The sequence below is a fragment of the Netta rufina genome (assembly GCF_964035555.1).
Source record: "Netta rufina genome assembly, chromosome: 1".
Taxonomy (NCBI): domain Eukaryota; kingdom Metazoa; phylum Chordata; class Aves; order Anseriformes; family Anatidae; genus Netta; species Netta rufina.
The window spans coordinates 16,677,114-16,704,955 of NC_140123.1; the positions used below are offsets into that span (position 1 = coordinate 16,677,114).

Below are 27,842 nucleotides of genomic sequence, written 5' to 3' on the forward strand. Positions count from 1 at the left end.
GGCGGGCTGTCAATCTGGATAAAACCCCGCCCACCCTCCGCTAGAGCTCTGGTGGCACCGCCCAGCCTCCTTCTCTCTGATCAGCCTGTGGTTGGCCCGTTCCCCTGTCACTCAGGGCTTTTCTGGTATCGGATTGGTTCTGGCAGCTCCCCAGCTGGGCCCTCCCACCGACCGCTTGGGTTGGGAGGGGGGGGCGTGAGGAGCGCGGCGGGGCCTCCTGAGGGGGCCCCGGGTGAAGGGGGTGTTACGCTGAGGCGGTCCCGGCCGAGGGGGCGATGGGCGGCGTGCGCTGGGCCTTCCCCTGCGCATCCTGGCGCCCCCGCCGCGAGGAGTGGCTGCTGGCGGCGCGGCTGGTGCAGCCTGAGGAGAAGGAGCGCATCGGGCGCTTGGTGTTCGCCCGCGATGCCAAAGCCGCCTTGGTACCGCAGGGAACGGGGCTGGGGGCACCGGGGGCTGCCTCGTCCGGGGGGGCCGCGGGCAGGGCTGGTTGTGGAGAAATGGGACCTGCGGGGTCACGTCAGGGCGGGCAAGGGGTTAGAAATCGTTACTTGGCAGCTCTCGTTGCAGGTTAGGTTAAGAGGGTGGTAGCACTCTGCTATGAGTAGTTATTCTGAAAGGTTTACAAGTTTTATGTCCCTCAGGAGGTAAGGTCACCATATCACAGAAGGGTTTGCGTTGAAAGAAACCTTAAAAGATCATCCAGTTCCAGCCCCCTGCCATGGGCAGGGACACCTCCCACCAGCCCAGGTTGCCCAAAGCCCCATCCAGCCTGGCCTTGAGCACCTCCAGGGATGGGGCATCCACAGCTTCTCTGGGCAGCCTCACCACCCCCTGAGTCAAGAAAACATGAGCAAGTTCTAGGAAATTCTGCACAGAGACGGTCGTAGTGTAATCTGTAAACGAAAAAAGCTGTTTCATCCGGAGTCTTTTGCATAATCAATTCAGGTTTAAAATCTTACATAAGAGTGGGGCAGTAATGCAGTCTTTTGCTAATTACCCTATAAACAGTTACTCATCACTTTTGTCTGTGCAGTATTTCATTTAGCACCAAAGTAACTGAATGTACTGAAAAGCAAACTGAGAGAGTTTTACTGTTCAGTGTGGGGTAAAAGGTATTCATCTGTGCAGTAAAGTATCTTAAGTAAAAAAGAACAATTTTATGTCACTTGTCTAGGCTGAAACTACATTATATTGGGCCTTATTTATCTCTGTGCTAACAGTGGTAGCAAACATGTTGTGTAATCAGGTCTGGTGAAATGTTTTTCGATTTGGTTAAGTTTATATGGCAAGGGCTTTCATTAAAGGGAAAAGCTTAATGATTTAACATAAACGTATTCATTTTCTCTGTGCAATAATAAAAGCATACTTCTTTTTAGGCAAGTGATTTTCTAGGAACCACAAATACCTCATACATAACATAATAGTTCTGTGTGAATTACTTCTGTTTTATTGCATAGGCTGGTCGCCTGCTGATGCGGAAATTAATTGCAGAAAAGCTGTGCATACCTTGGAATGAAATACACCTGCAAAGGACATCAAAAGGAAAACCATTCCTGGCAAATACCATACTCAGTGCCTGTTCGAATTACAACTTCAATGTCTCTCATCAAGGGGATTATGCAGTTCTTGCAGCTGAGCCTGAGCTCCAAGTTGGTGTTGATGTCATGAAGACTAGTTTACCAGGTAATGCATTACTGTGACGAAAGCTCGTTTTGTAACATTTAAATGCTGAACACATTTAAAGTTCCCCAAAGAACTAATCTGTGTCCTAGGAATTAAGTGTTATTCAAGGAATGTGCATGCATGTGTAGTATATATGCTTCTTTATTGTTATACATACTGCTCACTTGATTCCAGATATGGATATGTGTCCAGTTTAGAAAACTAGAACCGTGCATAAATAGTCATAAATCAGAAAGTTGTGATACTGGCAGGATTGGTATCTGCAGATATTTTAGTTGCTGTTTGCTTCCTGGTAGGCAGGTAGAAGCAGGCACAATTTTTTCAGCTAGGGACAATGGGATCCATTCCCATGAGACCTTAAATGTTATTTCCCATTCCCATAAATGTGGACATTATATGCATTAGCACCAGTAATGTAGCAAACTGCCATGATTGTTACGTCTGTACAGTAATCATCTGTGAGAGGGGATCATTAGGGAGTGCTAGAGGTGCCCTTCCCTCATAAAGGGCTAAACTTCACAAGCATTGAGATCTGTGGCTTATTTACAAATTAAATAAATTGGTTTATTTACTTGTATGAAATTTAAAGTTAACAGGATTCTATTAGTGAACTAAAAGACCAAAAGTATAAATTAGAATTGTAGTAAAGTGTATTTTTAAATGCATTTTTTAAAGGTCATTTTCATAGGTTCATAGAATAGTTTAGGTTGGAAGGGACCTTAAAGTTTATCCAGTTCCAACCCCCCCGCCGAGATGGGGCACCCACAGCTTCTCTGGGCAACCTGTACCAGGGCATCACCACCTTCTGAGTGAAGAATTTCTTCCTTATATATAATCTAAATCCCCCCTTTCTTAGTTTAAAGCTGTTCCCCTTTGTCCTATCGCTACACCCCCTGACAAAGAGTCCCTCCCCAGCTTTCCTGTAGGCCCCCTTTAGGTATTGGAAGACCCCTATAAGGTCTCCCTGGAGCCTTCTCTTCTCCAGGCTGATGCATGACTAGGTTAAAGAAGAAACATACTGGGATTTACAATTTGCTGGAATTTTTCAGACTTAGAATCCTCATTAAACAATCAAACAGAGACTAAGTAGTAACAGCTGCATTCTCAAAAAAAAATTTGAAATCTTCAGTATGTCCAGCACTTTATACTCAAAAAACTTTAATGTTGTAAGATTAAAAACTCAAACCTTAACTCAGCATCTTTCTCTCTGAGAGTGTTAACGCTTTGTTGTTGTTTATTGTAAACATCAAATTTTTGGATTGGCATATTTAGATAAGATGCACAAAAACTTTACTGAAGTTCTCTGACTTAGTTCCTTCTGCTTGTAAAGGGTAACCCAAAAAAATGGTAGTCAGCATGTGGTGCTGTCACTGTAGTAAAAATGCTTCATAACTGTGCTGGAGCAGATGTGCACGCTATAGCAACTGTAGGACCCGACACCAGAGCAGTTGGATATTTTCTTACAGAAACTGGCCTGTGAATCAAGTCACACGGGAGCAGATAGACCCCTGAAGAGACTAGAGCAATGCAGGGCCCAAATACCAGATTACGCTCAAGGACAGTGCTTTTATCGTGGCTTTTTCGGGCAAAACAAAGCAAAGTGATAAACAGCACAGCGAACTGCACATGCTGAAAGTAGCCATTAACAAGCCCTGAAATTTGATGTACAACAAGAGCATGCCATGGAGCAAGTAAGTGAACAAATGAAGCAGTATTGAAAACAAATAAATTGATGTTGTGACCAGAAATGAGAAGTAGCAGCTGAACAGGTATAACAACTATAAATTCCACCTAGCACAGTCCAATCAATTTTGTTGTTAACTTGAACTCCTCAAGCCCCAAGCTGTGCAACAAAAAAGACTGTGGTGGGTTGACCATGGCTAACAGTTCTGCCCTGACCTAGTCACTTGCTCACCTCTATCCCCTAGGGAATTTCAGCAGAAGGGCAAGTGAGGAAAACCTTATGGGTTGAGATAAGGATAAATTAGTAAGTGAAGAAAAATGGGAGCAAGGAGAAAAAGTGATGCAAAGGCAATCACCACCAGCAGGCTGATGCCCAGCCAGTGCACAAGCAGTGGCTACTTTTGAAGCCCTTCTCACTCCCCACGTTATTGCTGAGCATGATATTTTGTGATGTGGAATATCTCTTTGGCCGGTTCAGGTCAGCTGTCCAGCCTGTATCTCTTCCTGATCTCTTACCCATCCCCAGCCGATGGTGAGAAGCACATAAGTTTTTTGGGGGAGCTAAAAAAAAAAAGAAAATCTAAAGTCATTCATACATGATTATGAATAAAATACATGGAAATGTATTATCTTGCATTCTTTACTGTTGTTTTTTTTTTTTTATCTGGCTGGAAATTTAAAGATACGTTGCTAATAGCCATCTAACAAATCATACAAAAAGTGTTAAATTATTTTTTTTTGAGAATAGTAAGCAATTGTGAAGAGTATAGGTTTAATTTCACATTTAGATTTAGAAACTTGGATTTGTTTTACTTCCCCATTTTGGAACACAATGCATCCCACGTTGTAAGGGGATATATTCTTACTCTATTTCTAGTTAATATAAAAATCCTTCAACCTAAATATTAGCTGACTGTATTTAAATAGTAATATTAATAATTCTGTTTGTAGAGCTTTCTTAGCTTTCTTTTTCTTGTATTTCACTATTTCTTTCTTTCTCATTTCCCTCACATTAAATCACTGAAATACTGAATAAGTTAAGGTGCATTGATCTGTTGCTCATTCTGCAGGCAGTTTCAGGAAAAAATCAAGGTTCGTTTACCTTGTATCTCAGTGTAATCTTCTTTCAGCATTTTTAATCCCTGCTGTCACAAGACAACCTGTCTTTGGTTCTGCAGCTCAGCACACATTGTTACTTACTCTTAGTTATGTCAACTTCAGCAAGCTAAATTTAGGGAAAATTATGTAGTATTAATTCTAATGATAAGTTAAATTTGTTGTTTGGCTTCTGTCACATAGTTTTGTAGTTGCTTGTCCTAGGATTTCCAAATATGCGAAGCTGAAGGTCACGGAAGGATTTGGTATCAGGAAAAAATTTTCATATCAGTGTAAATGTAGGAAAAGAGATGAAACAATCCATTTATTATTATTATTATTTATTTTTTTTAGTTTATAAGAACAGAGTTTGGGTACAACATTAAATTCTTAACTTCTTCAGTATCAAGAGAGGCTCCTGACAGTATTTCCTAGCATTGTTGATGGCAGTGATCATGAACTCCCACTGTAGAGCAAATCATGCCACATCACCCTGGACAGCTGTGCAGAGCAGCTGTGTGGATTTAATTTGGGAACATGAGCTGATGAGACAAAACAGTGCTTTGAGATCTTACACAAACAGACTTCAGTGATTTTCCCCAGAAAAACAAAAGTGAGGGTTATTCTGGAGATGCTGATTCCAAAGGCTTAAACGATGGAGTGAAATTGGTGTTTTTGTAATACAGTCATACTGCAAAGGTGTATATTGAAATTAGCCCCCTGAAACAAGCTAGTGACAGATACAAGCTAGTAGAATTCCTGACCATATGTCCTTTTTAATGCTACTTTACCCACATCTGCTTCTTTCATTTTCACAGAGGTGTAGTATATTAGCAAAAAGTATTGGGGAAGTCATTGTATCCACGGTCTGAATTCATGGTAGCAAGCCACACAGCATACACACAGGAATACAAAACATTCCAAAATTTCTGTTTTTTTTTTTCCAATTTTTGAAGTTCCTTAACTAGCATACTCTGTCCTGAAGTGATTTAGCTGTCAGCAGCTTGTATGGAGCACATCTTTTCTATCTTTTGCTAATGAAAGAGAGAAACTTCAGTGCTCATCATTTTAAGTAAAAAAAAAAAAAAAAAAAAAAAAAAAAAAAAAAGTCTTACATGAGTGTGTGCCTGATCTTGCATTTTCCATGTTACTTAACTTTGCACAAACATTTGTAAAATAAGTTTAAAAATACTATCTCCCAAATTTTAGAGGTTTTGTTTATGATCATGCAGTTTCATTTTTGGAATGATAAATTTTGGTTTTGGAAAAGAAATAAAATAGTAATGAAAAGTTAGTAATGGTATGTGGAGGGAAAGTGAGTTAGTGAATAAGCAATACTAAGGATAGAATTTGTAATTATAGTTTCTGTACTTCGAACTAATGCAAGGAGGTTTCTTCACTTTTTTTTTTTCCTGAGAAAGCTTTTTGACAGAATTAGCAGGATTTTTTTTTTTTCTGTTTTGCTATGTATATAAGCTACCTTTGACTTTACCAACATTGTTTTATCTGATAGTTCCACTGAGTGGTGCTGTTGCTCTGCAGTTGCAAAGTACATTATGTTTCAGATCATAAAGGCTTGCATAAATCTGCTATAATCTCTTTCTCTGGAATAGCTACAAGGACAGAGAGTTCCGTATACATTACAGTATTTTTTTTAATATGCTTGTTTAAGGACAGAATACTCCATCTTGTGATGTTATTCAACAAAATCTTGAAGTCTCAAATATTCCAATTCTTAACGCTCCTTTATTGTTCAACCAGTGTACAAAATATGTAGAATAAATGCAGTTGCATGATACTGTGTAAGTTTTGAGAAATATGTTCATTAATTGTGTACTAGCATATACACAAGCAGACCTTGGTGCACATAAATATTTTATATCTCATCTTAATCTGTTCTATTTTTTTATTTATGTTCATTACTGAAGAAGTTTCTTTCAATATTAGTTTTGTTTATTATTAAAATCTGAAAACTGAAACCTCTGCAAGAATTAACAGTCTTAGGAGGTGAAATCAGGCCACACAAAAAGCTAATTTTAGCAGTGCAAATAGAACTTTTGTAGAAGTCTCTCTGCAGGTATGCAACAGTTCATCTTCTTTTTTTTTTTTTTTTTTTTCTCCATTAAGATACTGAAATAAATAATGTAGTGACAGTAGGAAAGGAAAATCTCCTCTTTAGGTATGTTATGTTATAGTTTCCTAGGGTGGTGGTATTTTTTTTGGTTATCCAGCAGGTGATTGTAGATTTAAAACAGGGCTTTAATTTATTTGTTTGGGAAGAATGACTGAGAACAAACTTTTTTTCCTTAAGATTATTTTGAGGTGATTTTTAAAAAGTCATTTGGGAAAGTGCATACTGGTTTGCAGATTTATTATTGGAATTAGCTGTGGACATCATTTGTCTAGAGAGGTAATGCATGTGAAACTATTTTAACCCTTTCATAAAAGAAATGAAAAGGATTCTAACAGTACTAGTAGCAAGTCCTGCAAAACAAACAAAACAAACTTGGCTTGTGTTAGTGTATTTATTTTTTTAACTTGCAGACAAGAAATTCTGCAACAAGTGTAAACTTGGTTTAAGTGGTATGTGGCTTGTTGATTTACTGGTCACTTAAACCCTGTAAAGTAGGATGTTTTTAGAGACAATAATTGTATAATAGCAGATTACTGCAAGCATATGGAAGAAAAGTCTACATATTTCTACTGTGCAAATGAATTTCTAGTCAGTAGTACAGTTTCTTAGATTAGATGGAATTACAAAGATAAATAAATGAACAGTTCATTCCTGATCTTTCATCAGCAGCCTGCCATCTTTCATAAGTATTCCTTTAAAGTTAGTTTGATCCTGACATCTTTAATCTTAATATAATTTCAAAATTAAATACCTGATATGCAATAAAGTTAGCTTTGTTCATGAGTCTTTTTTTTATTCTAGAGTAGCTTATTACGGCACAAAAGGGTATTTTTTTCTGCATGTGAATTTTAAGGGAAATTAATTTGATCTAAAAATACTTCCTGAGATACTTTTTAAGTATTTGTGAATGTGCATGTGAATGTGCATCGTATGGAGCACATCTTTTCTATCTTTTGGTAATGAAAGAGAGAAACTTCAGTGCTCATCATTTTAAGTAAAAAAAAAAAAAAAATCTTATGTGTGTGCGTGTGTATATGTGCATATATATATTTACGTATGTATATTTTGAAATATATAGAATGTGATGTCCAAATACTAGACTGTTTGAGACTGTATTTCTTTGTCTCAGAGAAATACAGTCAGAATTCATTCTGTTTTTATTCTCATTATTTCATCACTGAGGTGAGATAGCACGATACAGGATAGAGACTTTCAAGTCAGAGAGAGGTCACACATGATTCGGAGTATTTAAATCCTACATCACGATGGAGAATACCATAATTCAGTGGGTGGAGGAAAACTCTTTCCAGACAATTCTGTGTCATTTCTTCTGGCAATCACAAACTACATTCAGAGCAAGTCACACCTGCATCATAATTAGGATGTTTGGCATGAGTCTTTTATTTAGCAGCCATCTTTAAGCTTCTGAAAATGCAATGCTTTTTTAATTTCTGCTTTTCAGGATTTTGTTTGACCTAGAAAGTGCCAGAACAGATTGGAGTGCTTTTGTCCTTCTTACAATACCTTACCTTTCTTTACCTTGACCAAAGTTTTAATTGTTTTTGGTTTTATTGTTGTATCTCATAGCAGGAATCAGCAGCTGATCTTTTGCTAGAATAGACAACTGAATTATTAGGTGATGGTACAACTGTAAATATGTAGGTGCACTGTTTGGAGAAATAAATCAGGGTTTTAGGTTAAATGCTATTTTTAATTGATGTAAGACGTTAGATTTTATAAATATGAAAACAGTTCAATTTCAGATTTACAGTAATGCTACTGTAAAATAGCTAACTATTAGCCTTATTGACCTAAAGCATCATAGTGATCCTAAGTCTTTCACTGAGTAAATGGAGGAATTTCTTTGTTCTTATGCTGTTTGAAGATGGAAAGAAACAGCCATCTTAAAGATGCTTGTAAAGAGCGCATTATATAACAATTTTATTATTCTGCTTTATTTAAATTTATAACACTGTTTTAAGTGGGAATTTCCTCATGTTTGCAAAAAACACTTTCACATTCTGAAAATGGATTAAGCACTGATGCTTTAATAAACTGTGAAAGGAAAATTTGTTTTTTTTTGTGACTGAATCTTCTCTTTGAGGGTAGATTTTTTCTGTCTAATAAGCTTATCAGTCCTTCAGGATGTTTTTTTTTGTAGGACAACATAAAACCATTTGGATTAAAGTAGAAAATAGTAGCAAAACGTAGAACAGTGACAATGAACTTGTGGAGAATATGTATGTTTAAAATGAGGGAGAGATTAATAATTAAGAAAGGAAAAAAACTTAAAACAGGAGCTTTTCATAAAAATAAGAGAACAAAGAGAAACTACAAGAATGTTTGCTGGGTTGTTGCAGAAGTATCTTTTTGCAGACTGAATTTATAGTAATAACAATTTATCCCTTAATTGGTATTTGGGGAAATTAAGTTACACATTCAAAATGAGAGACTAAAGAGATTTGAATATATATATATTAACTAACTGAAGGAATTACTTCTCAGCCTACACTAATAAAGGTTAGCTTTGGCTTTCCAGATTAAGAAATTCAAACACAAGGATGTAACAGGAGGGTCAAGGTTTCAGTAATTATTATACATATGTTAAGACTTGCTTTTAAAGGAGTTTCTTGGTAACACTGATTAGTTTCCAACAGGTCTGTAGGTGTGTATTTGTTGCAAAAGTTGCAAAAAAGCGGCTGTCTTTATTATGTGCTGTCCAAGGTTTATTTGGATGTTCTCTGTGCAAGGGTTACAGTTTGGAGCTCTCATTTATTAGTTTCAATGTTGGAAGACAATGTTCTAGAGAGGTTTGCAGATTTTTAGTTTGAGTTATGAAATAGTAGAAAATACTGTCAATATTTTAACATCTCCCTTATGAAACAATAAAAAAAAAAAAAGCTTTGTCTGGATTCCCCTGAGACACCTCCTTTTCTAGGAGAAACTTTGATTATTTTTAACAATTCAAATATTTTTGTTTCTTCACAATAAGATTGCTGCTGTCGTGTCAGGTTTTAGAGAAAGTTTAGGACCTGGAGACTTTTGTTACCAGTATAATATTTGTCTACTCTTTCTTGCCGTGTATCAGGTTGGTAATATAAGTTCTAGGCATTCATCCCTGTTTCATGCTGTGTTGCATTTTCATAGAAAATCCAATCTTGTCACGCATAAATGAAATTGTCACTTGCTCTGTTTAGATTTCAAGTCTTTTCATTAGAATTGCTGGTTGTTGTATTAAGCGTGTTGATCTTTTTCCCGGCAAAAACCAATTTAATAAAAACATGAGCAAACACTTGGAGATCGTATCTGTAAGAGTATTACCCTGCTGAGCTGACCATGCTGTTCTGAAATGTGAAATCTTTCTAGGCAGGGTGCCGAGCTGATTGTTGTGAATGTATCCTGGTAGGCAGGTGAATGCTCCCCACACTGCCACCTGAGCATCCTCCCTCCCCAGAGAACAGAACCAGAAGGGCAAAAGTGAGAGAACTTGTGGGTTTGAGATAAAGACAGGTAAACAAAGCTGTGCATAGAAGCAAAGCAAAAGAAGGAATTCATTCGCTACTTCCCACTGGCAGGTAAATGTTCAGCCATTTCCAGGAAAGCAGGGTTCCATCACACACAGTGGTTGTGTAGGAAAACAAACATCGTAGCTCCAAACATCTCTGCCCTCCTTCTGCTTTTCTTCAGCTTTTATTGAGCCAATATCCCTTTGGTTAGTTTGGATCAGCTGTTGTGGCTGTGTCCTCTCCCAGCTTCTTGTGCACCTCCAGCCTAGTTGCTGGTGGGACAGGATGAGAAACAAAGGCACTGGCTCTGTGTAAGCACTGCTCAGCATCAACTAAAACACTGCTGTGTTATCAGAACTGCTTTCATCACAAATCCAAAACACAGCACCCTGCCAGCTGCTATAAAGAAAATTAACTCTGTCCCAGCCATAAAGAGCACGCTGGCAGAGGTGTATGGGTCATTGAAGTCCTTTTTTTTGTTTTCAGTTGTGGAACATGCTCTGCTATTGCTGTATTGCAATTGTCTTCCTCTTGCATCTTTTTTTTTTGTATAGCCTATTGGCTCGATAAGAGCCAGCGCCAGCACTGTCTGCTTTGGACCTATGCATGTATTGATTTTTGTGTTGACGGGGGAAGGATGCTGAAGGACAGCTGATTGCTGTTTCTTCTTTGTGGGAAGACCAAACAAAACATGCTGGTTTTTAGCTGTTGAGTAGGCCAGACAGTCTTTTGGCTCTTGGAAAGCCTAACAGTTGGCTTTAAATTTTGTTGTTGCTGTTTTGTTTTCAGTGCATATTCTTATATGTACATTGTTACTCTCACGGATGTATAGGAGAGGTTGATTCCCAAATTTAAAGCCATAATATGTACTCATTTTGAAAGGAGGAGAGGAAGAAGGGAGAATATATACACAGAAGTGGGGATATTCTAACTGTGAAAAATATTTACATGCTGTTTACTGTGGGCATAATGAAATCTCAAATTCAGATGGAATAAACATTTGTATTCTGGGACAGTTTTCTGTGCAGTGTCCTGACCTCCGCAATCACAAGGCTTGGTAGTACTGCTACAGAGCAAGGCTATAGATCGTTAGGAAAATAGGATTTTATACGTGGCTGCCATTGTGCTAGCAACATATTGAGGTTTTTGTTGTTTTGCAGAGTGACAGAAAGCCTGGCTCTGTTGACACGTTATGTTCCTAAATGTCTGTCACCCTTAAAGAGATCTGGCTGTGTTTGACTCTTTGGTTGGCTGATTTGTATATTTAGTTTTGTTCTTACAACTCACAACCATAATGCCTTTATAAAAGAAAGTCCGTTTAGGAGTTTATTTAGATTTTGTGTTTTTGTGTTTAATTTTAGCATGATGCATCATAACTTCATGAGTGTTGAAAGGAAGCAGAGTTCCTGCTGTTGAACAAAATGAGATAATTGCTTTAACTGTTTGATACCTTATATAATGGAAAACTGATTAAAATGTCATTTTCTCGGGGGTAATTTACCTTTGTGCTGGAATACTGCGGCTACCTTGAGATGCAAGATCTTGGAAAGAGTTTAAACAAGAAAAAGGTACAAGCAATAATGCAGACAAGTTAAGAAAGGGTTTCTTATTTCATTATTGCTCATTATCTTATTTTTTTTTTTACATTGTAGCTAAAAGTAAATTTTATTAAAAGAATTCATAGTTTCTGAATCATTCTATTTGATAATACCCAGTGTATTTTAAATATTTTTATTTTCTCTACTTAGAAAGGAGTTAAAGCCAGACGGCATATGCCTTGTGCAGACCGTAAGCTGTCTGTGAATTGATAAGGGATCAGATGTGAATTTGTATCTAGGTAATAATTTCTGATTTTTTTCTTCAATTTTTTTGTCAGGGCCACACTTGTGTCAAAACTGCTGTTTCTCCAGTTCACTTCTGGAGGTAGAGCTATCAGGTGTCCTTATTTTCTTTTGTTTGTCAGGTCAGCTTGCTTAAAGATTGATCACTGCTGGGCCCAAGGACTACTGCAATTGAAACTTTAGCAGTTTTGCTAATATTACAAGGACTTAAAGAAAGTAACTGCAGAGAAAAATAATATACACTAATTATGCCAGATTTTTTAATGGCTTTTCCATTTTTACAGTCTGGAAAAGGGTCAGTGATTCAAAGGAAGCAACCTCAAGTTTTCTGACTTTCAAAATGAATGCTGCTTTTCTGAGTCATGCCAAGATACAACATCATCAGTGACTGAAACAAGAATAGATGTTCAACATATGTACCACTGGGAGAATTTCAGGATAATGGCAGGAAGTAGAGAGACCACAGAATGCAAATCCAATTTCTAATTCACACTAAAGCTGTGTGAGCTAATAGATTTAAAAAACATGCTCTGTTAATTTCCTATCTGGTTCTTCTAAGTCATTTATTTAGATAATTATTTGTCCTATGTTGTCAGTTGCTAAACATCTGTATAAGCATTAGTTTACATTAATAAACAATTAGGGCTTGGTCATCTGTTGCAGAAGAAATGTTTTCTCTACTTTGGTTTTCTCTAGAGATGGTAAAATACAATCAAATATGTGGTGCCCTGCACAGAAAGGATTGTCAGCCCAAGAACCTCAGTATGTGCTCATCCTATACAGTTCATTAGCTTGCAGGATTTATAACCAGCCTGTTTCACTGTACTAAGCAGATTGACTGGTCGATACATCAGTTGCTCATTTTGCTAGCTAGGCTAGGCCCATTTGCCATCTGAAAATGAACTTGTATGTATTGATTAGATATTAGTTCTTGATCAGTGATCTGTTCCTTTCATGCAGTTCAAGGCAGTTACGATTGTGGGGCTTTTTGCTTGTTTGTTTTTAAGGGATTAAATGCAAGGCAGTTTTTTGGCTTAGTCTTCAGAGAAAACAAACAAACTAACTTGGTTGTCATTTAAGTGGAGTAGATGTTATTAAATGTAAGTGGCTTGTTGGGGGGGGAGCATGCACGCATGCTTGTACACGCTTGCCTGCATGAAAGATGTTTGTTTTCCAGATTTGATATTGGATTCTTCCAGTGTAACTCACTCCTTTCTTCTCCTCGCTCTTCCTGAAATTGCCAGGGTAACTTATATTTTAATGTATTAAAGGAACTTAACTTTTGATTTAGTCTTTTTTTAATATATAGAAGACAATTTTTGAAAGATTACTAAGACTGTATTTGTAAGGATCTAATGTGCTTTAAAGTTTATTAGAAAGAGAGAAAGCTATGTGTGTGTGTATATATATGTATAGGTAAAAAAAAAACAATTGCCTTCACAGCTTCACTAAATTTTGCATTTAGTTTATTCTGTGAACTCTGTCTTCGAATTTGTGTTGTATATAGGAGCATGAGGCTTAAGTGTCTGCAGAAATGAAATACATCTTGGTCTCAAGGATAAAAGTTCTAGATTCTCTTGTGAATATCAAACAAATTTAGACACCAGCTGGAGGAACTGGTCACAGATCTGGTGGATGAAGAGCCTTTCCTATATTGGCTACTCATCCTTAAGGAGAAAGTTAATGAATCTTTTGGGAAGGAGACAGAACTCTACATATTCTGGGGAAAAAATACTTTTAAAGTTGGGATATTGAGCAGCTAGACCATCCAGTCAGTTTTGTTCTAATGCTAATAAGCATACATATTTGTATTTGTTAAACGATACTTGAAACAAATTGTTGTAAGTTAATTGTATATTATAAAAAGAAGCTACAGGATGTTTTGGTTAATGTTATTAGAGATTTCTTGTTGAATCTATTTGCTTTTCAGTAAGATGATCTAATATAAAAACAAATACTCTTCAGTATTTACATGTGGAGTTTGTTGTAGACTAGAGAAATGTTTTTGAGATTTTTGTTAATGAACAACTGCAAAAAAGAATGAATTTGCAACAGTTTGTGTAAAGGGAGGAAAAGGAGTCAATTACAAAAACATCTACAAATGAAAATATATTTTCAAACAAGAGCAGGGAAAACATCAATTTGCTCTACTATTGAAAAGCAAATTAAAATATTTCACAATTTCTTATAAAAAGAAGCAATGTAAGTGGTGGAAAGTGTTAAATACAAGCTAGTAAATGAAGTGGCATAGGTGATGTAGAAGTATCTATAAAGTATCTATTGGATGTATTTGGAAAATTTACATTGCTAAGAATTATCACATTCAAAGTCTGCTGTTAAGTTAGATTTTCATAATTTTTATAATGAAGTTATCTGAACAGATGCATTCATTTTGGGAAAGAAAAAGACAACATTTTTATAGTTGGTGTTCTATACTAAAAAATCTTTAAGGTATTAATAAATGGTAATTATGGAAAGAAATAGATTTTTGACAGAACACTCACAGTAATCAATATAATATATTTCAAAGCAAGAAAACTCTTACATTTAAACTTATTTTTGTCATTTCTCTTGACCCAGGCAAGTTTGATGTTTAATTCAGAAATGTCATCCCCATCTCCTTGTCGTGTTATTACCTTCTGTGTCACTGGCTCAGCTTTTTGTCTCCTGAAATGTATTCTCTCATTTCCCCTTAGAATCTAAATCAGATTCTCCTGATTTCTTTCATTTCTTGAAACCTTTTCTCCAGCATTTTCACAGATCTATTCCTGCCACAATTACTTTTCTTCTCTTAGAGAAAACCAGCAAAAGGTTACTGTCTGTTCTTTCAGAGTTTTAATAGTTGACGGGTACAAGGATCTTTTCCCATTAATCAAAACCATCCATTGAACTCGCTTACCAGTTTTCCCTGCTTCCAACTACACTACACTTTTCTTACTTTTCAAATCTTCTATGCCAATGTCTTATCTGTCTTACCTATTCCTGAAATCACAAAAATTAGTTTATTCTGTGATGATCCCCCACCTATTCTGTGATGATCCCCCACCTAGTTAGATGCCCCAACCAATCAGATAAGTATTGTACAGTTTCCTGATGCCAACCAATTTAAATAAGTGATTTACGTTTCAGGGGAAGAAAAAAATCAGATTTGCCACTGAGGTGGACAAGAATAGTTTAACTGTGTTGGATTATGCTTTTTCAGTAGCTCTAACTATAAATTACAAGAAGGAGCATTTAAAGTGCTGTTAGTGAAGTTTTACCACGTAGTTGAATTCCCAGCTAATGTTTCCTCTCAACAAGTGTGTTTTGTTGTGGTTTTGTTTCAATAACCCTGATCACTGGGAAAGCAGTGCTGGGTTATGTTACAAAGGACTCGGTACTGTGTGAACCCAGCTGTGTGGCTTCTGCTCGGGAGCTTGTTAATGTGTGGATGTTAAGAAGCACAGGCAGATCAGATGTGCAATTTTCTACAAACTATATAGGCATGTCCTACAGGAACCCTTTTTATTTACTACTGAGAGCTAAATAAGAAATAGGGGTATGGTTACATAATTCCCAATGAGAGTCTGGCCTTACTGCTTTTCATTTAATCCATAAAGACAAAAAAAAAAAAATAGCCCTGGAGGTATTTCTGTTGTATGTGTGCACTAGAGCAAAGCTATCTGTTCCTTCAGAGAATCTGGTTTTCTAATTTATTGTCAGTTCATATATTTCATGATCTTACAGTTCATAGATCTTTATTTTAAAGAAAGTTCTCTTAGAGTTTGCTCTTGGATAAATATTGAAGTTTGCTTCTAGCTTTGTTCCTTCCTCAACTCCCAGGTTGTGAGAGATGTGGTGGGTTTGCTCTCCCACCTACCCTCCTCAATGAGATGGGGGAAAAATAAGATGGAAAATGCTCATGGGTCGAGGTCAGGGCAGGGAGATCACTCATAAGTTACTAGCATGAACAAAACAGACTTGATGTGGGGAAGATTAATTTATTACCAATTAGAAATACAGTAGGGAGGTGAGAAAGACAAAAGTCCCCTCCACAGGCAGCACTGTGTGTATCTGCTGTGATGCGGTCTTGCATGGACAGCAAGAGAGCAACCTGCTCCACCATGGTCCCCTCTGTGGGCTGCCGTGAAACATCTGCCCTGCTTGACAGGGCTCTGGATAGTATAAGGCCCTGTTTTCAAAAGAAGATCGGACCAGATTGTCTCCAGAGGTCCTTTCCAACCTAAATTTTTCTGTGATTCTGTAAATCTGCCTCTGATACTCAAACCGATGTGGAAAAACAGACAAGGCAGGCTGTAGTACTGCTAGCAATTTCTTGAGAATAAGAGCCCTGGCTCCTGTAATCTGATCCATTCCTCAGAGCAAAATGACTATACTTTATAAAGAAGGAAACTGGAGGGGAGGGCAGTTCAGAGGAAAGCAGAGACTGAGCTTTTCAGAGCTGGGGAGCGGCAGCTCACTGTGTAAATCTGAACATGAGCATCCAGGAGTTGAACAGGTGAAGAAGTCTAGGACAAAAAAAAAAAAAAATAAGGAGAGAAAAGGCAGTACTGCATGAGTGTGCTATACCCTTGGTATACTAAACAGTTTAAGTATGAAGTGCATTCATGTTTTGAATGTGTCATAATTTATCTGAAGAAGCAGGTGCACCACTACCCTCCCCTTAAATACCTGAGAGAAGAAAAGGAAGAAAAAAAGAGTTTGGAGCATGTTTTAATACAGTCATTTGATCACAAAAAATAGGCCATTTAAACTCAGCAAGATGAAAGACCTTTCTCCAAGTTGAAGATATTTTTGTTGTTATTTTTCATTGTTTCATGGAAGTTGGAGTGTCAAAGCAGATGGATGTTTCCTGTGCCTTGGTCATCCATCAAGACATGCTTGGCATTGTGGTTGCTTTTCTTTTTTTAGTATCATCTTTTTCTCCTGAAAGGAACGTTAATTCTGTCCTGAGATTGTTCTGGATCATTCCATTAGCTGGCTACTGCAACTGTCAATGTAATTTCTGAGTTAAGATGTTATTTTCCACTGTAGTCTATAAAGGAAATTAAGGGCATCTCTAAAATGTCACTGTCATGTATTGTATGATATATACAGTATGTCGGGTTTCATTTTGAAATATGACATGGAAAGGAAATTGTCAGAAAACCTGCATCTCTGCTTTAGTGTGGCACTAATTCTGCCAGATCAAGTATTACTGCAGCCAGTATCTTTTTTTTTTATATAGTGCTTAGATGCTTGTAGAAGATGACTACTTTATAGAGGAGGTTTAGTACCTTTATCCCTGGTTTAAGATGGGGAACACTAATAGAAAGAAGGGAAGTTACTTGCCCCTGGTCATTCACAGAATCATTGACAGAACTCAGGTTAGCATCTGCGTCTTCATTAAGTGATAATTTAGTGATGAATTTTCAGAAGTAGTGTATTGTTTGGGAGAATCATAGACCTGCTGAGGTAGGAAGGGACCTCTGGAGGTCTGTTCCAACCCCTGCGCAAGCAGGGACACCCAGAGCAGGCTGTCCAGGACCATGACCAGGTGGCTTTTGGAGATCCCCAAGTGGGAAACCCCACAGCCTCTCTGGGCAGCCTGTGCCAGGGCTCTGTCACTGACACACACAGACACTCACACGGGAAAAAAAAAAGTGGTCCCTAATATTTAGACCAAGCCTCCTTTGTCCCAGTTTGTTCCCATTGCCTCCTGCTCTAGCACTGGACATCACTGGAAAGAGCCAGGCTCTGTCCTCTGTGCACCCTCCCTTCAGTCACTTGTAGACTTTGGTAAGATCTCCACCGCCATCTCCAAGCCTTTTCTTCTCCAGGGGGAGAAGTCTCAGCTCTCACTGCCTTTCCTCATATGAAAGGTGCTCCAGTCCCTTCAATCATCTTTGTGGCTTTTTGTTTGACTCTCTCCAGTTGTTCCATGCGTCCCTTGTACTGGGGGGACCATAACTGGACCCAGCACTCCACGTATGGCCTCACCGGTGCTGAGTAGATGGGAGGGATTGCCTCCCTTGATCTGCTGACAACACTTCATCTATAGGATGAATAGGATACCAGTAGCCTTTCTTGTGGCAAGGGCATATTGCTGGCTCATGTTCAACTTGGTGTCCACAAGGACCCCCAGATCCTTCTCTGCAGAGCTGCTTTCCAGCTGGGTGGTCCCCAGCATGTCCTGGTGACTGAGATTGTTCCTCCCCAGGGGCAGGACTCTGCACTTCTCCATGTTGAACTTCATGAGGTTTTGTCAGCCCACCTCTCTACCCTGTGAGGGTAGATCTGGATGGCAGCATGGCCCTCCAATGCATCAACCCTTCCTCCTGGTTTCGTGTCACCTGTGGATTTACTGAGGGTGCGCTCTACCCCCATCATCCAGATTGTTAATGAACATGTTAAACAGGGCTGGACCCAGTGCTGACCCATGGGGTACTCCTTTTGTTACTGGGCTCCAACTAGACTTTGCACCTTCGGATTTGGCCATCCAGCCAGTATTTGATCCACCTCACTGCTCACCCAGCAGCTTTGACAGCTTCTCTGTGAGAATCTTACGGGGGGCAGAGTCCTTACTGAAGTCTAGGAACACAATATCCACTGCTTCCCCCTCATCCATCAGGCTGATGACTTCATTGTAGAAACTTAGCAACTTGGTCAGCCATGGCTGCCCTTTGAATTCATGCTGATTTCTGATGATTTTCTTCTCTTCCATGTGCCTGGAAATGGTTTCCAGGATTAGTTGTTCCACCACTTTTTGCTGGGATTGAGGTGAGGCTGACTAGCCTGTAGTTCCCTGAGTCTTTCTTCTTGCTATTTTTGATGATAGGAGTGACTTTTTTTTCTTCCAGTCTTCAAACACTTCTTCATGTCACCATGATCTATCAAGGATTAAGAGTGGCCTTTCAGTCAGGGAGGTGAGATTGTTTTGCATTAAATACAACCTTTTTTTTTCTCTTTAACATGAATATCGTATTACCTACAAAAAATTTGTCTCAATATGTGTAATTGTCTCTATCCAGATTTTGATCATCCCAGATAAAGAAAATAGATTGCTTGGTGCCATTGTCTGTTTAACCAGCTGTAAGCCATGTTGGACAGATTGTATGGAATACTGATTAATGATACAGGTTTGGGGTGATTAGTCAAGTGTGTAATGAAGTCCATAGCTTCTAGTGCATTGTAGAGATGTCGCTGATCAATATAACCATACAATCTGTAGTGTCTACTGTGAAGTAAATCCCAATTGCTGGGGAAAAGTGGTGTAGTCCCTGAAAAGCTGTGGCAACAGTACACAGCTGTGCTTATTTTGTGGGACACTTAAATTTAATCTAAGGATTTAAGGCTTTTTTTCCTTTTTTTTTTTTCCCCTGTGATAAATTTGGGAGACTGTATTTCCACATGTGCTTTAAAAAGTGTTTCTTTCGTATTCCCACCGTCAAAGGACAGGAAGCAGAATAGCTTGGTGAATTTTGACAAACAGCATGCTGTTGTATAAAGTGTTACTTAGATCAAGCTGTCAAATATTGAAGATTGTATATGCTTGTTTTGTAGAATGTTGAATATATATATATATATATATATTTATATGAATTCAGAACTGGTCAAATACTGTCTTTCAGAGATTGCTGAAAATACAAAATATGTTTGACTCATATCACATTTTTATGTAGTAATTCTGCTACCGGAATGTTCCTTTTAATACTATGTCCTGAAATGTCATCAATATCTGCTCACTGCTTTGAGGCTATGTAGAGTAAATTCAGATTGTAGAGCAGAATTGGTTCTTGTTTTGTTATGAATGACCTTTTTTTTTTTTATAGCAATAACATGAGGTGATTTATTTACTTACTATTGTTCTATTAATATTTCTGTAAATATTTTTTCTAACTTCTAGGTAGCAGCTCAATTCCAAATTTCTTTCACATCATGAAGCGACAGTTTACTGAGACAGAGTGGGGTGTGATCAAATCTATGAATAATGAATGGATGCAGCTGGATATGTTTCATCGGCACTGGGTAATGTATTGCTTCTCTATTTAACAACTGCAATAACCTGCAAATTCCTATTTTGTTATTATTTTCATTATGATAAAATTGTATACTTCTAGAGTTACATGGTCATATGGAGGTTATCTTTTATAATGTCAGAGTAAATTTAAGAGTACTACCACAGATGACGTTTCTAGGATTTATGACTAATTTTAAACACACACACAGAACAAGGTAAAGGGTTCTTATCTGTATGTACCATTCGTAATTGTAGTTGCCTGTTCATTATTACACAATAACTTAGGAATAACAAGGCTGATAACTTTTTTTTTCTTGGTAACTGGATCAGTTTATCCTGACATTTACAGTGGTGTAAGCCTTAAATTTATGTGGCCTACATTGTCTGCTCCAAAGTAGTGTTTACAGAGAAGTTTGGTTGACAACAGCCAGTATGAACAGTCCGTATTCTGAAAACAACATTTTATGTTACAGGCCCTAAAAGAAAGCTTCTTAAAGGCTATTGGAGTTGGAATTGGCTTTAATTTGCAAAGAATTGAATTTAATGTGTCTCCATTGCAACTGGAAATAGGGAAGGTGTATAAGGAGACTCAAATGTTGCTGGATGGAGATAAAGAAGAAGAGTGGACTTTTGAGGTAAGAAATATTCAAATTATTTGTTTTAATAATAACAACCAGTCTCAATGCCTTAATCAAATTGCACATTTGATGTCTTAATTGTAGCTTCACACCTTTGTTTTGTATAACCACATTGCAAAGATACAAATTAAAGCAAAGGATATAAATCGGCAGCATGTAAAAATATTTCTGATCACAAAAACACCCCAGAGAGTACATTCATTATGACGTCTCTTTATTTTTTCTGTTCCTCAGATACCTTTCTGGCACTCTAGGGAACATCTTAGAGCATGCAGGAAGTGCATTAAAGTGTATTCAGGCCTGACTTCTGAAATTTTGAAGTTCTTTGGTTGGTTGAGAATGAGACTAGTGATTAACTCCATTAAATGTTTGAAATGGAGAATGTGTCTTCAGCTCTTTGGTGTATTTATTTTTCTCTACGTGCTTGTATGGACAGAAAGCAATGGGGTTTTGTGGGTTTGGAGTTGAGGTGTGCTGGCTGGCTGTTGTGTGTGGGAATGGATAGATGCAAAAAAAATGTCTTTATTTGAAACATTAATTTGGGTTCAGTCTTTTTGGGTTTGATTGTGGTTTTTCTTGCTTGCTTTTTCTTTCTTGAAAGTTCCTGAGACTTGCTAGTAAAACATCCACGAAAATGGACCAATGGCATCTAATGTGGTTTGAGGGGTGGGAGGAGAAAGAACTGATAGGTATTGTGATCTTATATTATTTAAATGCCCTAAGAAATTAAGCTACAAAAAAAAAAAAAATAATAATCCCAAGAGCACCCTGGAGAGCACTCTTGTCTACCACTGAACAGAAGAAATGCAAAAGACGTGACTTGAAAGTTTTTTATAAAGCGGGTATCTTGCTTCAGGCTGTCCCAATCTCTGTCTGCTCTAAGTTTGTGCAGTAGTCATACTGCTTGCTGTCTACTGACTTTGCAATTCTATTTCACAAAATAGTCAAGCACACTTTTCATTTGAGTACTCAGCTTCCAGTATGCTTTGAAACATTTACATTTTGAAAATATGTATGTTGTTGGACACAACTGTCCCAATAGAGTTTGTCAAAATAAGTTTTCTAGTGTGTACAGGTTTTATGTAGTATACAAAGTACATAAATTATAGGGAAAAAAAAGGAATAAATATGCCACAAGTTAAATGTTACAGATATGACTTCCTCACACTTCATTCCTTTCAGCATTTCTAGTTACCTTTGGATTTCTATTACTTTAAAAGTCTGCCCATGCTAAATCAGTTCTCATTCTAATACTGCCATGCTCTCTAGGAACTGAGCATGTCATGAAATCCACCAGTGGGAATTACAGACTGACAAAAAATATATAGAGAAAAGATTGTGACATCCCTTATAATAAGACTGTTGTCTGTATAAATGCTAACTCATTGTCAAAGAAGCATCTGTCTCTTTTGACTGATGTCTGAATCTACGAATTTTGGTCTTCAGTGGCATGCTGGTTGTTGAGTGACTGAAATGGCTTGAAGTAGATAATGCAAATAACTCCCTGTATTACTTAAATGTTTTTTTTTTTCTATATTAGTCGAGAATTACTTCTAGAAGCTTAATTTAATTTTTGTCTGAGGAATGTCTCATCTCCCATGTTCATCTCCTACTTCCCAAGAGCACAGCCTTATACTACAACCTGCCTAGTTATCTTAAAGAAAGAATTTATTATCAAGTTTAATTTAAAATATTAGCTCTGTTGGGTATAATTTCTTTCAAATATCAGCATTAATTAAAATGAAATTGGAAAAAAAAATATCACTTTTTCAGTTACCTATCCCAGCCTAAAATTAGGCATCACTTTGCATTTAAAAACCACTTGGGTGGAGAAAAAATTGTGTGTCCATTTTGTTACTACCAGAATTCATATTTTTATTCGATTATTTGGCCTTGAACCAAACTATTGAAATAACTTGTTACTAGAAAACACTAATTTTGAGAAATATGGGGGAGTCATTTGAGGGGATGGGATTACCTTCAACTCTTCTTGAGGTAATAGGACAAAGAGTACAGTAGAACGTCATTCAGAAACATTAAATTTTAAGATACGTCTGCTATCTGTGTGTTAAGTATGATTTGTTCATATAAGTAGAGTATGCTTTGCTCATTTTAAAAAAGAATAATTTGTTTAGTAACAATTAAAAATATCGTAGTCAAGTGAAGAGCAATTTAGTATTTGTGTGAGGTTGTTAATTTAGCATGGAGTCATTACTCGTTTTATTTATTTTTAATATTATTAAATAGTACTTTTTGAAGAAGAAAATCTTTCAGGATGAAGTACTAGTTAATTTTAATAAAAGTGAAGGAAGTGGGTCAATAAAAATTCTGGCAAGTTTTATAGTTTAAAGAGATAAATATATGTCTACAATATGTATCTGTAGCAGACTTTTTCTATAGAAAAAAAATCTTGTTACTGATATGCAAAAATTTAAGTGTGTTTGTGACTTTTTAGTCACAATTTTGTTACTCAGGAATGATGCTTGGATAGCACTTACTGGAGCCTTTATTACAGAATTTTAAATAGGGAGCAAACCAGTTTCCCATCCCAGTTTTCATATAGGCAGTTCATACAGGAAGCTTCCATTTGTCCTAAACTTCAGTCAGCATTTAGAATCACCTGCCATCGCTGCTGCTGCATGAATCATTGTTCACATTTTTTCACAGCAAATATTTGTTTGGCTTGTCTGTATGCAAACACCTTACTTCCAGAACATGGATTTCAAACTGGAATTACCTGGGTCAATTAGAAGCATATTTGGTAATTGTTGTTGGCATGCAGCAGTAATGGAGTCTTTCACCCTCAGTAAGAGAAGTTCGTTCTGTTGTATTGTCAGGAATAAATAGGAATGAAAATTTTTGTTCCCAAGACTAGCTAATCCAACCAGATTTACACAGCAATCAATTCTGCTGACTGGAGGTGCAGTTTTCTCATAAGCTGTTCTGTTGAGTGAACCCAGACTGATTTGAATCCCAGACACATCATTCTGTTAAGCCTTTGAAGTGAGGCAATTATAATTCTCATTGTGTCTTTAGTTGGAACAGTTCCAGTAAGTTTGGTTCAGAGAAAAACAAATTGTTTTCTGTTTCACAGACAAAACAAATGTATCTTAACAAAACAAATCCTGTGCCTCAGGGGAGTTCCTATACTGTCCTTTTTGTTTCCTGTACTGCTCTTTCGGTTAATCTTCTATTTCTGTGTAAGAAGTTGAATTTGATTTATAAGACAGTGTATGGATATGAATATGGAGGCTGGTTGTTTTTTTGTTTTTTTTTTTTTTTGGTCTCTCTGCTACATTATCTCCATAACATAAGGGTTTTGCTGCTGGAGTCCGGAAAAGATCTCATTCCCTTCTGTATTTTTTCTGGGCTTACAAGATGAAGGGCCTAGTTTCTTACGTTTTATTATAAGATGCTGGGAACTGTTTTGTGTTCTCTAATGTACTGAGGACATGTGAACTAAATGACAAGGAGCCTACTGAACTATGCACTGGGTGTGGTCTCTGCAGGACAATGGTCCCCCTTACCTAAAGAGTCACCTCCTGTTTAAACGATGCTTTGAGCTGACAGAAAATGATTTTGTTGACAATATGTAGGAGACTTTACATTATATATGCTTATAGTTGCAAAAACAAGAAATAATATAAATGTTCACTCTACAAACGCAGATTTCAGTACATTTAGCTTAAAGCTGTAATGGTTGTTTTCAGACTTTGACCTGCAGATGTAGGCCACTGTGTGCTGTGCTGTGTGCACAGTCTCATCAGTCTTCAACCTCTTGGACAGGCAAAAATTGAGAAAAAAGTTGGGCGGTGATTAAGGTGATAAAAACTGGATATGGTGATTTTTTCCATGTAGACAAGCACAGCACATTGCCATCCTGAAGCTTTATAAATTGTTTGCCAACACTTGATAAAACATCTGATAGGCAATTTTTTGTTGCTTTTTGAATAAGTTACAGAAGTACGTTACATGTACGGATGATGAGGTAGCATTTTTATCCTTGGCTTATTTTCAGTCTTGTGACGTATTAAAGGAGTAGAAAACTTAATAAAATATTTCATAGCAAGTACAACTATAGCTCTTGCAATTACAAGAAATACAGTTCACACTGCAGGTTTGTTGGCATTTTCTCTGGGCATCAAATATTTCTCCTGATACAAAGTTGAAGTAATCAATCATTTTCTTAGTAGCACTTTGCAGGAAGACTAAGCAACATGAGCTTGATGTTTTTGGTTTTAAATGAGTGACAAAGTTTGCTGCTAAATCAATCAAATACGCACAACTCAGGTGCTGAAGTGACTGAAGTAAAAACACACTTATGCTCCCACACCAGCGCGTATCTGCCAAGACACCCATATCTTTGCCAGTAAAGTCCCCCAGCCTTGTAGTTGTGTTACTACACATGAGTAGAGCAGCTGCTGTCTTGGCTGAGCTGGGCTGCGTAGATCTGAGCTGAGCGTCTTGGCACCTGTTTTATATACAAGGCTACTGGGGAATCACAAAAATGGTATTCTTGCAATTGAAATCTTTGAAAATGCTATATAGCAGATGAGCTGTAGGAAGCCTGAGGCAGACTGACAGCATTATTTTAGATGACATTTTGCTTAGATAAAATAAAAAAGGCAAACAACAACCTGCCAGAAGAATGGGAGGACATCGTGATGCTTTCTTCATATAACATTGTGCGTTGGAGTATTTTCCGAGGAAGTGGAAATGAGTTCAGTCATACACCTCCAGAAAGCAACCAGACTAGTAGCCGACATTGAGATTAATGGTGACATCTAAATTGTTCATTTTTCTAGGTAAAATTCTTGCCTTCAAGAATTCTTCAATTCTTGATTTTCATTTTAAAAAGGTTGTGCAGAAATGGTGTGAAAAGTTTTGGATACAGAACCAAAGGAAACATTTTTCCCTTCATTAAAAAAAAAAAAAAAATCAACAGTTATGACTTGACCATAGAGTAAACATTATTCAGAAATAATAATATATAAAAGCAGATTCTTTCGAAATAAATTGTTTCGGATGAATTATTAGTCTTTCTGAAGAGGAGGAGGACTTTTAAACAAAATTATTAAATTATATATACTATTAAAATATAGCTATTACATAGTTATAAATTTTGTGTGTGTTTGTGGAAAAGGGAGTTACATTAACACAGAGCAGTGCTCAGACTGTCATGTCAGAAATTGACAGTTGTGGCCTTACATGATCCAAGAGTGAGAGAGTCACTGGTTTAAGCTTATACTTTTGTTGCTCTTCAGAATACCCTCCAGAGAATGTTCACAGTTCATCTCATCAAAAAACATATGGTTAAAATAGGTTGTATGTCTTGTGACTTAGAAGGGACGACTGATAAAGGAAGACTGAAGTCCCAAACCTGCATGTAAAAGTCTACAAAGGAGAGAGATGATGCTAACCTATAGTAACCAGTTCAGCCTGGCTTAACTGTATCTGCATCCTTGAGCTCTTGAACAAACCTGTGAAGAACTATTGCTTTCTGAATGTCATTAGTTTAAATTATTTTAAATAATGCTTTGGTGTTGTTCTGAACCATATTCTGACTGTACATATAGTCTTTGATGGAAACAAGAGTAAAGGAAGTGTTTCTACATTGCTGGTTTTTTGTCTTTACTAGGAAACCCGGTTAGATGACTATCATCATGTTGCAGTGGCTCTTGGGAAGCAGGAGGGATATGGACATCAGCATTCTGATGTAAGAAATTAAGAAATGTTTGCAGGTCTTCGGAACTAATCACTTGAACGTAAACTTAACCTGATGCCATATTTAAAACAGTCTATAGTCTCAGATGTAGGGCCAAGGAAAATAAAGCTTACCTTAACCACAGTGTTAACCAGGTTTTTCATTGGACTGTTACCTTTAGTCCTATTGTGCCTATTTCAGAAAAGTGCTGGGAAGGACTTTGTTTAAAAAAAAAGTGTGTAGACTTGATTTAGAAGAGGCACTTACAGCTTCTGTCAGATTCATGCAACTGTACTATTTGTCTTGCTGGAATTACACATGCAGGTAGCATTCAGCAGACTGCACAGTAACACAAGCTCAGAAAAACAAGCCTGTTTTTCTTTGAAATACAAATTTCCTTGAAGTGATGAAACTAATGGAGAGACCATGACTCACTCATCTCCAATATTGGAGCTTAATCTGGGTTTAGCACTGGGAATTGTGAGTTGATTGTTACAGCTTTTGTCCTTAAGTAGCATGAGTTTCTGTGAGGAGACTGAATGCATGCACAACCCCAGTGATTGCTGGTTTTAAAAGGCATACAGGTAGGCATTCCTCTATTAGAATAAATCCTGATGCTATCATCTCAGATAATCATGTCTGCTGTAGAACAAAGGAGTTTGTTTTTCCTTTTTCTGGACTTAAACATTCATTCTGTGGTGTTTGCAGGACTCCCTGTGCCTTGTTCTCTCAGGTTTCTGACGTGAGTCTCAAATAAAAACTTGCTTTTTCTGTGTGCCCTATTACATGTTTCTGTGAGTTAATGTATAGCCTAAATTAGAGACAGTGATGTTGGTCTTAACTGTAATACTTACTTATTCAGTAACAATATGCTGTTTAAACCGTATGGGGAAGGTTGCAGGAAGAAAAATTGAGATATACTAATTCATGTAAAATTGTGTTTTCTGTAGGTGTGTTCCACGGAACCTAATCAACAACAGTTTACATTATTGACTTTTGAAGATTTAGTCGCATCTGGTGTTCCAATTGCACCTGAGGATTCTGCATGTTGGGACAACTTCTGTTCTAAGCAAGAGACTCCACTGAAACAGAGTTCACATTCAAGATAAGAATGCTTCCAAGCAGCGGTAAGGGGGAGGGAAGGAATTGTCAAAGCTCTCATGCTGTTCTTCAGGTTGTGGAAATATGTGTACATGTATAAATGAAAAGTGTTTTTCTTCATTTAAAATATTTCCTTATTTAACAGCCTGATATTCACCTTTTTGAAAATGACATTCTTTATCAATATTTTAAAAAGATGCATGTTTCCTTGCTGAAGGAATTCTGAGTGAAGTCTAAGCTGATCACGTTTCTTTGCCTTTGGTTCTCACACTTAAATTAACCTTGCTAGGAACAAGGAGCAGAGCTACAAAATACTGTTGATCAGTCAACAAATTTAATAAATAAAAGTGTATTTCTGTACTGTATGACAAAACTTACATTATGATATGTTAAAAAATGTTATGCCTTGTTTAAAAAAAAAAAGTTTTATTCTCCAATGGGTGAATAAAACCAGAGGA

General features: G+C 37.2%; 1 protein-coding gene across 1 annotated transcript; it reads left to right on the forward strand.

Moving 5' to 3' along the window:
• Positions 1-275: 275 nt before the first annotated feature.
• On the forward strand, positions 276-27,550 carry AASDHPPT (aminoadipate-semialdehyde dehydrogenase-phosphopantetheinyl transferase; the record flags this gene model as incomplete). The annotated part of the gene is made up of 6 exons (XM_084302582.1): positions 276-419; positions 1,458-1,683; positions 19,828-19,949; positions 20,415-20,576; positions 26,218-26,295; positions 27,234-27,550. The coding sequence occupies 6 exons, from the start codon at positions 276-278 to the stop codon at positions 27,390-27,392; spliced, it is 891 nt and encodes a 296-aa protein (XP_084158708.1). The 3' UTR covers positions 27,393-27,550.
• Positions 27,551-27,842: the final 292 nt, after the last annotated feature.